At 43.1% G+C, this 12,788-nt stretch overlaps 2 protein-coding genes across 2 annotated transcripts; both read left to right on the top strand.

Annotated features, from left to right (window-relative positions):
* The first annotated feature begins 4,190 nt into the window (after positions 1 to 4,190).
* Positions 4,191 to 6,339, top strand: LOC123038253 (protein FAR1-RELATED SEQUENCE 5-like). Its single transcript, XM_044462128.1, has 4 exons — positions 4,191 to 4,322; positions 4,911 to 5,002; positions 5,093 to 6,192; positions 6,312 to 6,339. Exons 2-4 carry the CDS (start codon positions 4,919 to 4,921, stop codon positions 6,337 to 6,339), a joined length of 1,212 nt encoding a protein of 403 aa, XP_044318063.1. The 5' UTR covers positions 4,191 to 4,322; positions 4,911 to 4,918.
* A 167-nt stretch (positions 6,340 to 6,506) lies between these two features.
* LOC123186576 (protein FAR1-RELATED SEQUENCE 5) lies at positions 6,507 to 7,457 on the top strand. The gene is made up of 2 exons (XM_044598315.1): positions 6,507 to 6,818; positions 6,888 to 7,457. Exons 1-2 carry the CDS (start codon positions 6,679 to 6,681, stop codon positions 7,315 to 7,317), a joined length of 570 nt encoding a protein of 189 aa, XP_044454250.1. The 5' UTR covers positions 6,507 to 6,678; the 3' UTR covers positions 7,318 to 7,457.
* Positions 7,458 to 12,788: the final 5,331 nt, after the last annotated feature.

Consider the following 12,788-nt stretch of genomic DNA (forward strand, 5'->3'; position numbering starts at 1 on the left):
CATGCCTTTTGGGCAAGATGACTAAAACGCCGTTCTCCGGAACAATGGAGCGAGAAAAGATTTGTTGGAAATCATACATATTGATGTATGTGGTCCAATGAATATTGAGGCTCGCGACAGGTATCATTATTTTCTGATCTTCACAGATGATTTGAGCAGATATGAGTATATCTGCTTGATGAAACATAACTCTGAAACATTTGAAAAGTTCAAAGAATTTCAGAGTGAAGTGAAAAATCATCGTAACAAGAAAATAAAGTTTCTATGATCTGATCGTAGAGAAGAGTATTTGAGTTACGAGTTTGGCCTTCAGTTAAAAACAATGTGAAATAGTTTCACTACTCACGCCACAAGGAACACCATGGTGTAATGGTGTGTCCGAACATCATAACCGTACTTTATTAGATATAGTGTGATCTATGATGTCTCTTACCGATCTACCACTATCGTTTTGGGGTTATGCATTAGAGACAGCTGCATTCACGTTAAAAGGGGGCACCATCTAAGTCCGTTGAGACGACACAATCTGAACTGTGGTTTAGCAAGAAACCAAAGTAGTCATTTCTTAAAGTTTGGGGTTGTGATGCTTATGTGAAAAAGTTTCATCCTGATAAGCTCAAAACCAAATCGGAGAAATATGTCTTCATAGGATACCCAAAAGGAGACTGTTGGGTACACCTTCTATCACAGATCCTAAGGCAAGACATTCATTGCTTATAATGGATACTTTCTAGAGAAGGAGTTTCTCTCGAAAGAAGTGAGTGGGAGGAAAGTAGAACTTGATAAGGTAATTGTACCTTCTCCTTTATTGGAAAGTAGTTCATCACAGAAATTTGTTCTTGTGACTCCTACACTAATTAGTGAGGAAGCTAATGATAATGATCATGAAACTTCGGATCAAGATACTACCGAATCTCGTAGGTAAACCAGAGTGAGATCCGCACCAGAGTGGTACGGTAATCCTGTTCTGGAAGTCATGCTACTAGATCATGATGATCCTACGAACTATGAAGAAGCGATGGTGAGCCCAGATTCCGCAAAGTGGCTTGAAGCCATGAAATCTGAGATATGATCCATGTATGAGAACAAAGTATGGACTTTGGTTGACTTGCCCGATGATCGGCAAGCCATAGAAAATAAATGGATCTTCAAGAGGAAGACGGACGCTGATAGTAGTGTTACTATCTACAAAGCTAGAATTGTCGCAAAAGGTTTTCGACAAGTTCAAGGTGTTGACTACGATGAGATTCTCTCACTCGTATCTATGCTTAAGTCTGTCCGAATCATGTTAGTAATTGCCGCATTTTATGAAATCTGGCAAATGGATAAACAAAACTGCATTCCTTAATAGATATATTAAAGAAGAGTTGTATATGATGCAACCGGAAGGTTTTGTCGATCCAAAGGGAGCTAACAAAGTGTACAAGCTCCAGCGATCCATTTATGGACTGGTGCAAGCATCTCGGAGTTGGAATATACGCTTTGATGAGTTGATCAAAGCATATAGTTTTATACAGACTTGCGGTGAAGCCTGTATTTACAAGAAAGTGAGTGGGAGCACTACAGCATTTCTGATAAGTATATGTGAATGACATATTGTTGATCGGAAATAATGTAGAATTATTCTGTAAAGCATAAAGGAGTGTTTGAAAGGAGTTTTTCAAAGAAAGACTTCGGTGAAGCTGCTTACATATTGAGCTTCAAGATCTATAGAGATAGATCAAGACGTTTGATAAGTTTTTTCAATGAGTACATACCTTGACAAGATTTTGAAGTAGTTCAAAATGGAGCAGTCAAAGAAAGAGTTCTTGCCTGTATTACAAGGTGTGAAGTTGAGTAAGACTCAAAGCCCGACCACGGCAGAAGATAGAAAGAGAATGAAAGTCATTCCCTATGCCTTGGCCATAGGTTCTATAAAGTATGTCATGCTGTATACCAGATCTATTGTATACCCTGCATTGATTTGGCAAGGGAGTACAATAGTGATCTAGGAGTAGATCACTGGACAGCGGTCAGAATTATCCTTAGTGAAATAAGGATATGTTTCTCGATTATGGACGTGACAAAAAGGTTCGTCGTAAAGGGTTACGTCGATGCAAGTTTTTGACACTGATCCAGATGAATCTAAAGTCTCAATCTGGATACATATTGAAAGTGGGAGCAATTAGCTAGAGTAGCTCCATGTAGAGCATTGTAGACATAGAACTTGCAAAATACTTACGGATCTGAATGTGACAGATCCGTTGACTAAAATTATCTCACAAGCAAAACATGATCACACCTTAGTACTCTTTGGGTGTTAATCACATAGATATGTGAACTAGATTACTTACTCTAGTAAACCCTTTGAGTGTTGGTCACATGACGATGTGAACTATGGGTGTTAATCACATGGTGATGTGAACTATTGCTGTTAAATCACATGGCGATGTGAACTAGATTATTGACTCTAGTGCAAGTGGGAGACTGAAGGAAATATGCCCTAGAGGCAATAATAAAGTTATTATTTATTTCCTTATATCATGATAAATGTTTATTATTTATGCTAGAATTGTATTAACCGGAAACATAATACATGTGTGAATACATAGACAAACAGAGTGTCACTAGTATGCCTGTACTTGACTAGCTCGTTAATCAAAGATGGTTATGTTTCCTAACCATGGACAAAAGAGTTGTTATTTGATTAACGAGGTCACATCATTAGTTGAATGATCTGATTGACATGACCCATTCCATTAGCTTAGCACCCGATCGTTTAGTATGTTGCTATTGCTATTCTTCATGACTTATACATGTTCCTATGACTATGAGATTATGCAACTCCCGTTTACCGGAGGAACACTTTGGGTGCTACCAAACGTCACAACGTAACTGGGTGATTATAAAGGAGTACTACAGGTGTCTCCAAAGGTAGATGTTGGGTTGGAGTATTTCGAGATTAGGATTTGTCACTCCGAATGTCGGAGAGGTATCTCTGGGCCCTCTCGGTAATGCACATCACATAAGCCTTGCAAGCACTACAACTAATATGTTAGTTGTGAGATGATGTATTACGGAACGAGTAAAGAGACTTGCCGGTAACGAGATTGAACTAGGTATTGGATACCGACGATCGAATCTCGGGCAAGTAACATACCGATGACAAAGGGAACAACGTATGTTGTTATGCGGTCTGACCGATAAAGATCTTCGTAGAATATGTAGGAGCCAATATGGGCATCCAGGTCCCGCTATTGGTTATTGACCGGAGACGTGTCTCGGTCATGTCTACATTGTTCTCGAACCGTAGGGTCCGCACGCTTAAGGTTTCGATGACAGTTATATTATGAGTTTATGAGTTTTGATGTACCGAAGGAGTTCGGAGTCCCGGATGAGATCGGGGACATGACGAGGAGTCTCGAAATGGTCGAGACGTAAAGATCGATATATTGGACGACTATATTCGGACATCGGAAAGGTTCCGAGTGATTCGGGTATTTTTCGGAGTACCGGGTAGTTACGGGAGAAGTAATGGGCCTTGATGGGCTTTAGTGGAAAGAGGAAAAGGCTGCTGCGCCCCCCCTCCCCTTTGGTCCGAATTGGACTAGGGAAAAGGGGGCCGGCCACCTTTCCTACTCCTCCTATTCCTTCTCCCTTCCTCCCCTTTTGGTGGACTCCTACTAGGACTTGGAGTCCTAGTAGGACTCCCATCCTGGCCGCACCTTATGCCTTGGCCGGCCTCCTCCTCCTCCATCCTTTATATACAAGGGCAGGGGGCACCCCATAGACACACAATTGATCCACGTGATCGTTCCTTAGCCGTGTGCGGTGCCCCCTACCACCATATTCCACCTCGGTCATATTGTAGCGGTGCTTAGGCGAAGCCCTGCGACATTAGAACATCAAGATCGTCACCACGCCGTCGTGCTGACGGAACCCTTCCTCGACGCTTTGCTGGATCGGAGCCCGAGGATTGTCATCGAGCTGAACGTGTGCTAAGAACTCGGAGGTGCCGGAGTAACGGTGCTTGGATCGGTCGGATCGGAAAGAAGACGTACAACTACTTCCTCTACGTTGTGTGATCGCTTCCGCAGTCGGTCTGCGTTGGTACGTAGACAACACTCTCCCCCTCGTTGCTATGCATCACCATGATCTTGCGTGTGCGTAGGAAAATTTTCGAAATTACTACGTTCCCCAACAAGGGCACCCCTCAACAGACCAGACGTGCGAAACCCATGTTCCAGATCACCATGGCGGCAGCCTGCGGCTAGAGACGAAGAACTCTCGTACACCCTAAACTTCCAGAAGACTGGATCCTGGGTGCAGGCGTACACGCAAAGGTTAATACAACATCCCAAATCCATCTCTTCTGCCCCTTGCCTTGCGGTGCCCTGAATCTGCTGAAAGCAGATTGCTTTGCTTCAGGTCTTCAGGAGCATTATATTGGGAAAAACAATGCTCTGTATGAGGGAAAACAATGATCCAGTACTTACTATTGAGAAAAACAATGAACCAAATCACTTTTCAAAACTTAATTCTCGTTAACTTGATGCAAACATAGGTTTCTGTGGTGGATATGTTGTGATTGAACTTAATGGGATGCACGTGATGTAGCTCATATTTACTGTTCGAGATTATGCTAGTTTGGTAGTGAAAATTTATCCTGAATGAAACTCTTCTTGTTGACATCCATTCAAGTGCTGCCAAATTTTATAGTAAAGTTGGGAATCGCTATTCTAGATTTTACCTGCACATACATCTACATTGTCGAGGGTCTATAACTTTGTACACTAATTGTCATTTGAATGACAGTGCCCAGGTCTGTCAGTTAGTGTTGGGGCTAAATCCATATTGGGTTGTATTTCTCTCAAAATGTGTGTTGGTTTTCTGGTTCGTTCTAAAGGCTTATCATGTACCTGTTGGTGCAGGTGCAGCAATGGGATCTACAAATATGTGGCAGATGCACATGAACGAGGAAGGATTTAATACACCCATAGAGAAAGCAAGTGTTCCTCTCTGTGTAAGTCAATTGCTGTTGCCAAATAACAGGCGTACTCATTTTACTTATTTGTATATGAAAGTGCTTATTAATTCATCCTTTATGTTCCAGTGCTCGTCCTTTATACCTGAATGTGAAGATGATTTGAAGCCTAAAGTGGGGATGACATTTGAAGGATTGAAGGCCGTGGAGGAGTTCTACAAATCTTATGGACATCAATCTGGTTTTGGAGTTCGTATGGGGCAACAAAAGAAGTTAGAAAATGAGGTAGTTCGCACTAAACGATACATGTGTAATAGACAAGGATTCAAGTCTGAAAATGGTAACAAGATTGACGATCCATCAAAGAAGAGGCGTAAGAACACAGACACAAGGTGCGGTTGTGATGCACACATCTTTGTGAAGTTATGTGCTAATGATACCTACAAGATAGAATCATGGGTTGAGCACCACAGCCATGGTCTTGTGTCACCGGATAAGCGTCATTTGATCAGATCAAATCGCCGAGTTAGCGAGAGGGCAAAGAACACATTGTACACATGCAGCAAAGCAAGCATAGGCACCTGCCAGGCATACAGGCTCCTACACGTCAGCGAGGGTGGATTTGCGAATGCTGGATGCATGAAAAGGGACTTGCAAAACTACTACCGTGACCTTAGATTAAAAATTAGGAATGTAGATGCTCAAATGTTTGTGGCCCAGCTAGGTAGAAAGCAGGAAGTTAATTCAGCATTTTTCTATGATTTTGTTGTCAGTGCTGAAGGAAAGTTGGTGTATGTGTTCTGGGCAGATGCCACAAGCATGAAGAACTACAAACATTTCAGTAGTGTGGTGTCCTTTGATTCTACATATACTACTAATCAGTATGACATGATCTTTGCACCATTTATAGGAGTTAATCATCATTTACAAAGTGTGTTCTTTGGTGCTGCGTTCTTACTAAATGAGAAGACCGAGTCATATGTCTGGTTCTTTGAGACCTTCCTGAAGGCAATGGGAGGTGTAGCGCCGACACTCATCATAACCGATGAAGCTACTAGCATTAAGAATGGAATTGATGAAGTTTTTCCAACCTCAGTACACAGGCTGTGCATGTGGCATATAATGGAAAAACTTCCTGAGAAGCTTGGACCTGTGATTAGAGAAGAATCTGAATTTTGGAAGAGGATGAATGCATGTGTATGGGGTTCAGAAACCGTGACCGAGTTTGGGTTAGAGTGGAATTCTATAATTTCAGAGTATGGGTTGGAGGATAATGAATGGTTGACTAAAAGGTTTAGCCTCAGAGAGTCATGGATACCAGCCTATTTTATGGATATACCACTGGCAGGCATTCTTCGAACTACTTCAAGGTCTGAAAGTGCAAATTCATTCTTTAACCGATTCATTCATCGCAGGTCACTTTTGTTGAGTTCTGGCTTAGGTTTGAAACGGCTTTAGAATGTCAACGTCAAGAGGAGTTGATTGCCGACAATTCAAGCATCCATAGGATCCCCCAACTAGTGACACCGTGGGTAATGGAGAAACAAGGCAGTCAAGTATTCACACATGAAGTGTTTGGGAAATTTCAGGAACAAGTTATTGCAGCAAGAGATCATTGTTGTGTTCAAGGAATTGCACAAGATGGGGGAATAAAAGTAGTGACCTTCAAAACGGGAGCCAGTAGGGTAAGGGAGGTCCGTTGTGACACGACAACCATGATAGCTAACTGTTCATGCAAGTTATTTGAGTCACATGGAATCCCATGCCGCCATATTGTCCAAGTGATGCGAATTGAAAATCAAAAGGAGCTTCCAACCTTCTATATTATGGAAAGATGGAAGAAACGGTGTAGAAGGTATGAAAGTTATAAAAATCAATGCTCTTCTCTTTTTAAATCATATGATTGACATACAGAAAATTGCAGTGAGAGTGTTTACGATGAGCAAGCGAACCTTCTAGAAGAAAATCCCACCGATTCCTTGGATGCAGCCGCAAGGAAGAAGATTTCAACAGTACGCAACAAGTTGGAAGATCTAATTCAAAGAGCCAAGCAATCAGATGAAGGCATGGACTTTTTAGTATCAAGTGTTCTGAGCATTGAGGAGCCTCTGAACCAAATGGTTCCCAATGCAGTCAAGCACACTAGGCAAGAGGAATATGAGGCGTTTATCGGTTGCAACATTCCTACTCAAGTTGACATACACCCGCCAAATGATGGCCATTCGATAGGGAGATGTAAAAGAATAAAAAGAGCAAAGGAAATGAATGGGGAAGAACAAAAGGAGAAGAAAAAAGAAGCCAAGGCCAAGGTCGCACGCTTGTGCAAGACGTGCAACCAAATAAGGGTTTCATGACAGTCGCAATTGTCCTAGCAAAAAAGGTCATGGAAAAGAAGCCATGAATGTGCAACAAATGCTTCCAGATGGTGCATGATGATAGCTACAAGTCTTCGAAAAATAGATGATGTTTAATCCCATTTATTCAGTTTATTGAATGTTTGAATTTATGCACTGGATTCGAACTTGTGTTTTGTCCAACTGTTTATGTTATTTGTATCAAATTTGATTCATGCTTAATTAAGTGTGAGTGGTGAGCAGATGCATGAGTTTTGATTCATGTATCAAAGTTTGGAAGCTTGTTCTTGTTTATGAGTAGTTGAAGAAAAAAATTGAATGCATAAGATGTTCGACGGAGCAGCCATATACTAATTGCGGCTAGCATGTATCAGGTGTTTCTGTTTGAATTTTAATTCAAAACAACTTAGAAGCACTTGTTTATGAGCTTTATCCATCAATGGCAGTCACCCAGGAGAACTAGATGTACAAGAATCATGGCTAGGTGATGATCTGATCTATTTGTGTTGTTACCTACTTACTACTCGAAGTACTAGTTATACTGTAATAATTTTTCAGTGTAAAATGAGACTTGTAAGCCAGACTGCAGCATGAATCTTGTACGAACAGCCCAGATTACAAACTGCCAGTAAGCATGAACAATAGCATTCATCAAAATAAAGTAAACCAGCCATTTCTCTCAAAAGAATGAGTGACCAATAAGTGGACATTCACTTGTTTCTGAATTTCTTTGCAAGAACAAGCAATCCCTGTCATACTCATTACGTACAAGAGAGAGTTTAGTTACAAGTACTTGGGGTCACAAGAACATGCTCTTGTTCCCAACCGAACCCAAAGGAATTGGTCCAAACCACCAACGCACGTTGTTGCTACTCCTACCTAGAGCCTGCCCTGTACTCACACTGCTTCTATATTTTATATTCACTTATTTCTGAAGTATGATGCCCGATTGGCACCAACAGCAACTCGTATGATATTCTTACAGAAATCACCAATAGCAACTCGTATGTATACAGCTTTGCGCTGGCGTTGTACCTATTTCCAGCTTTTGACACATTCGTCATGGATGGGGGTAACACCACCTTCCTGAGGTTGAGGAGGTCGATCTGGGGGTGGAAGTTGGTGGTGGAGTTGTGGCCGCCAGGCTTGATCTCCCCTCCTGTCGGCGCTGGTGCTCGAGGTGAGCAGCTTTGTCAATGGAAGTGCATCCCGTAGTCTGCGGTGAGGACGCTCGCCGTGGAGTTGCTGGGTGATGGGAGGTCTCGCGCTCCTATGCTTGCCGGACACAACGACCAATGTATGCGGAGAGGTCCGGTCTGTGATGCTTGAGGCGAAAGCCTTGTGCCGGCCTTGTCGGCATCGATGATGGCGACGCGTTCCGGCGACGTTTTTCTCCTTGGAGGCGTCATTGTCAAGCTCCTGCATTATGTCCTCTAATGTGCTCCGGGTGAAAGCCTAGATGCATCCGTGGATCAGACATCGATGAGGTCTTTGACATCGTTACCCCCTTGGCGGCGTTGTCTTTGGAGCCATTGAGCTGCTATGGTTTGTTTGTCGTCTCGGCTCGAGTGCGGCTGGTCTGTTGGTGTGTGGCTGGGCTGATGGATTGTTTGGTGGTGGTTGTGGAAGTGAATTGTGGTGGCGTTCTTTGCCTTGGTCATCCTGGTGCTATTGGTTGATCTCTCTCTTGGGGGCTTGTGGCGGCGGTGAGGTCTCGGATTCTGGTGCCCTTCGACGACGCGTAAGGTTTGGTTACCTCGCACATTGCTTCGGTTCCCTCTATTTGTGATGGTGGCCGTGGTGTGGCCCAGAGGAGGTGCGGGGCTGTCTTGGCGGAACATTGCCCTTCGTCATGGTCTGTGGCTCTCTCCGTCGCGTCGTGGCTAGGAATTGGGAAGCCCTTTGATGGTGGTTGCGACTCTCCTAGTTCTTCAAGGTGCTGAGTGATCGCAGGGTAGCAGGCGACTTCTTCTCTTCGTCTTCTCGGTGTTGATTCTCCCTTCGACTGATCCAACAATGCTAGTTTCCGCTCTTCTTGGTCTGCTTAGTGGTGATGGGTGCTAAGTTCTTGGTTTTGGCTGCTTATCGTAGCTCATTTTCTGGTTCTCCTCTGTTGTACCTCGGTCCTTCTTGTGTGTGTTGGGTGCTGCAGTTGTGTAGCCGTTGTGTTGTACCTCACTCTTACTTACTTATGATAATGAAAATGGTTCAGGCCGGCTTAAGCCCGCCGTAGCTCCATAAAAAAACACCACCTTCCTGATGTTTGGGCCAAAACACTTTGGTCCCATGTATTGGTCGTTGTTTCGATCTTTTCAAGCCGATTCCGGGCATCATGGGCTTGGTTCGCTGCGTGTTGCGCATCGTGGTCTCTGCTTGGGGGGTGAGCATCGTGCCTGGGCTCGACTTGTCCCTCATCCTTGTTTCCGCCATTATGTCTGGAAGGCTGTGAATTCACCGATCTTTTGCATTGTGCTGGAGGCACGTATCTGCCCCTATGTCCGCCTCCTTGACTAGGGGGAGGGGGTGGCATATCGCAATTCCAACGTGGATCATTTTCATGGCTCCACCTTGGCCGCTTGTTATGGCTACGGTCTCAACGTGGCTTTTCATAGTTCTGCCTTTGCTGCTCATGTCAGTTGTGCTCTTCGACGCGGCTCATTATCGCAGTTCCGTCATGGTTCTGGATCATGGCTACGGTCCCTATTGTGGTTAGCTCCATCGTTGTGCTTCCTGCATGGTGCCACGTCATTTTTGCGGTGTTCCCTCTTTTCTCTGTCATGGTCGCGTTTTCGATTACCCTATCCTAGACTTGTCTTGTCCCTTGGGAGACGGTTTTTGCATTGGGCCTTGATACGTCTCAAACATATCTATAATTTTTTTAATTCTTCCATGCTTGCTTTATATCATTGTTATATGTTTCTACTAAATTTTTATATCATTTTAGGGTATTTTTGAGAGACTAACCTATTAACAAGATGCCCAGTGTCAGTTCCTATTTTTGGTTTTAGAAAAGTTGTTCTGCGAAAGTCCGCGAAAAGACCTGAAAATTAACGGGAGCCAGTTTTCACCGACAGAAGACGCTGTCCAAAGGAGAGTCGAAGGGGAGGCCCACAGGGAGCGACCAGGGGGCGTGGGTTCACCTCCAGGCACGCCCTCCACCTGCCTCCTTGACTGGGGCACCACCTCGGGTCGCCTCTTCACCTATTTAAAGCTCCATGAACTAATTTTGACGGGGACCAAAGGATTTTCCCAAAAACACGATAGAACTCCGCCGCCATCAAAACCTAGTTTCGGGGGTCAAAAGGCTCTATTTCGGCACCCTGTCGAACAGGGATCGACCCCTGGAGCCATCTCCATCGATCGTGCTGCCTCCATGATGGTTCGTGAGTAGTTCCCCCATGGACTATGGGTTCATAGCAGTAGCTAGTTGGTACTCTCTATCGCTTGATGTTCAATACAATGTTCTCATGAGCTGCTCTAGATGATTGAGATGTATCTGATGTAATCAATGTTGTGTTTGTTGGGATCCGATGAATTGTTACATTATGATCAGTCACTTATGTTTGTGAGTTATTGTTGTTGCAATCTTGTTATGCTTAATGCTTACCAGTAGGGCCCGAGTGCAGGTAATAAATACCTCCTGCACAAGATGCTTACTGTCACTCTCACTACATAGGTTTTCGAAGCTTATCGTTCCCACAAAAGAATACTTGGCACTAGTTTCTTTTTCTTTTTTTGATTCTTCTTTCTTTTGGTAGTACCAAGCTTCTACTCGATGCTTTGCTCACGTGTATGCAAACACTCACTCATGGTGATACAAGTGCAATTCCCGCATGAAATGAGCTAGTCCTAATAGGATACAGTACTCAAAAGGAAGTAGGGGTTGTCGAGCAGAAGCAAGTTATACCTAAGTTGATGATGAACTCGGACTTGCGGCCGAAAGGCTTGATGTCGAGTTGCGCTGTCGAGTGGTTGATGTAGATGATGTCTCTAGCTTGTTGTAGGCTTTGGATCACTCAAACTTGGGCAAGAAGACGAATGGAAACTTCCAAGAACAATTCAGGGAAAGTTGCAAAGTTGTAGAAAATTATATCAGTCTGGGCCGGAGGTTCTGGTCTCCCAGGGCCGGAGACTTCAAGGTCAAGGCCAGAGACTCGAGTCTATCTCTGGCAGGTGGCCAAAAAATCCTCAAATCGGTGGAAAATTGGACGAATTCGGGAAAAGTGGCATAATAGAAACGTGTCAATGGTCCTTAGGCAGCAAATCCATGGAACAAAACTACTCAAAACTCAACGATTCGAGATATCGATCAAATTCCCTTCTGAGGCTAATTTTGTGGATTTTTGAAATTGGCTTAGGAGAGAAAATTTGGGGGAAAAGAAGCAAATCTGTGGCAACCTAAAGCTATGGTACCAAATCAGTCCACATTTTCTACTGGCGGCCATTCACTCTTCAGCCATAGATAATTGTAGAAGTAGAAATTTGGGAGTAATTGTCTAGGAGTATAAGGAAATCTTCTGGGAAATAAAATGAGTACATCTAAATTTCTAGGAATTGAAGGTGATGGAAATTATTTGGGAGTAATTGTCAGGAGATATTTGCAAAAACTTGCCATGTGCATTTCTCAATATGTCAAGCGCATTTCTCACTAGGAATAGCTTGAGGTAAGAAAATTAATCAAGCAATACACTAGGTGGGAGTACATTATAGTGGAGTTAAATTCAAGCTCTACAAGCTCTCATGCGTTTGGTACTACGCATTCAGGTTTAGAATTCATTTCCTCCGTCTCTTCTTGTTCATGCAACTTCAGTTCGAATGCTAGTTCGATTCTTTGCATATGATTTGGCAAATAAGAAAAGTTCCCATGATTGTCATGGGCCATGCATAAATAGGTGTCTTTAAGTTTGGAATTGTTGGCCTGAAATTGGAAAATGGCTTTCAACTAGTTAGTTTGAAATGTGCCAATGATACAGAGCTTTTTCTGCATATGAGGTGGGAAACAGTAGTGTTAGAGTATATTACGGCTAGGTTATGTTTGTTTGATTAGGATTATAATCTGAACCTACCTCTACTAGAATTCTTGGACTTCAAGTTTTGTCTACTATATAAACACCCCAAGAGGCACATTGTAATCAATCAATCAATACAACCAATATTTCCACATATCATCTATCATGGTATCAGAGGGTTTCCTTCCTCAACCTAGGGCCCAACAATGAAATGTGACAATGATACAGAGTTTTTTTTCCAGAGTGTGATGGAAGATAGTAGACTGAAGATTTTGGACAAATTTGAAATAATGCACTCTTATTGGTTTATTATGATGTTTCCCTGAAATCTTCTTAGGCACGTAAAATTTTCTTTACCCTTCTTATGCTATTCCAAACCTTGAGTACAGGTCACAAGCCTTGTGTGCATATTCTCGCTAACAAGCTCTGTCTTTTTCGCGCGCTAGTATTTCATGATAGAGG

This window comes from Triticum aestivum, chromosome 2A (assembly GCF_018294505.1).
Source record: "Triticum aestivum cultivar Chinese Spring chromosome 2A, IWGSC CS RefSeq v2.1, whole genome shotgun sequence".
Taxonomy (NCBI): Eukaryota; Viridiplantae; Streptophyta; class Magnoliopsida; order Poales; family Poaceae; genus Triticum; species Triticum aestivum.

Bases quoted from the DNA above. Each gene is read 5' to 3' on its own strand.
- LOC123038253 (XM_044462128.1), top strand. From the start codon at position 4,919: ATGGGATCTACAAATATGTGGCAGATGCACATGAACGAGGAAGGATTT. The intron at 5,003-5,092 runs GTAAGTCAATTG...TTTATGTTCCAG, and splicing joins AAGCAAGTGTTCCTCTCTGT to TGCTCGTCCTTTATACCTGA. The intron at 6,193-6,311 runs GTTAGAGTGGAA...TACCACTGGCAG, and splicing joins GAAACCGTGACCGAGTTTGG to GCATTCTTCGAACTACTTCA.
- LOC123186576 (XM_044598315.1), top strand. From the start codon at position 6,679: ATGATAGCTAACTGTTCATGCAAGTTATTTGAGTCACATGGAATCCCA. The intron at 6,819-6,887 runs GTATGAAAGTTA...AGAAAATTGCAG, and splicing joins TGGAAGAAACGGTGTAGAAG to TGAGAGTGTTTACGATGAGC.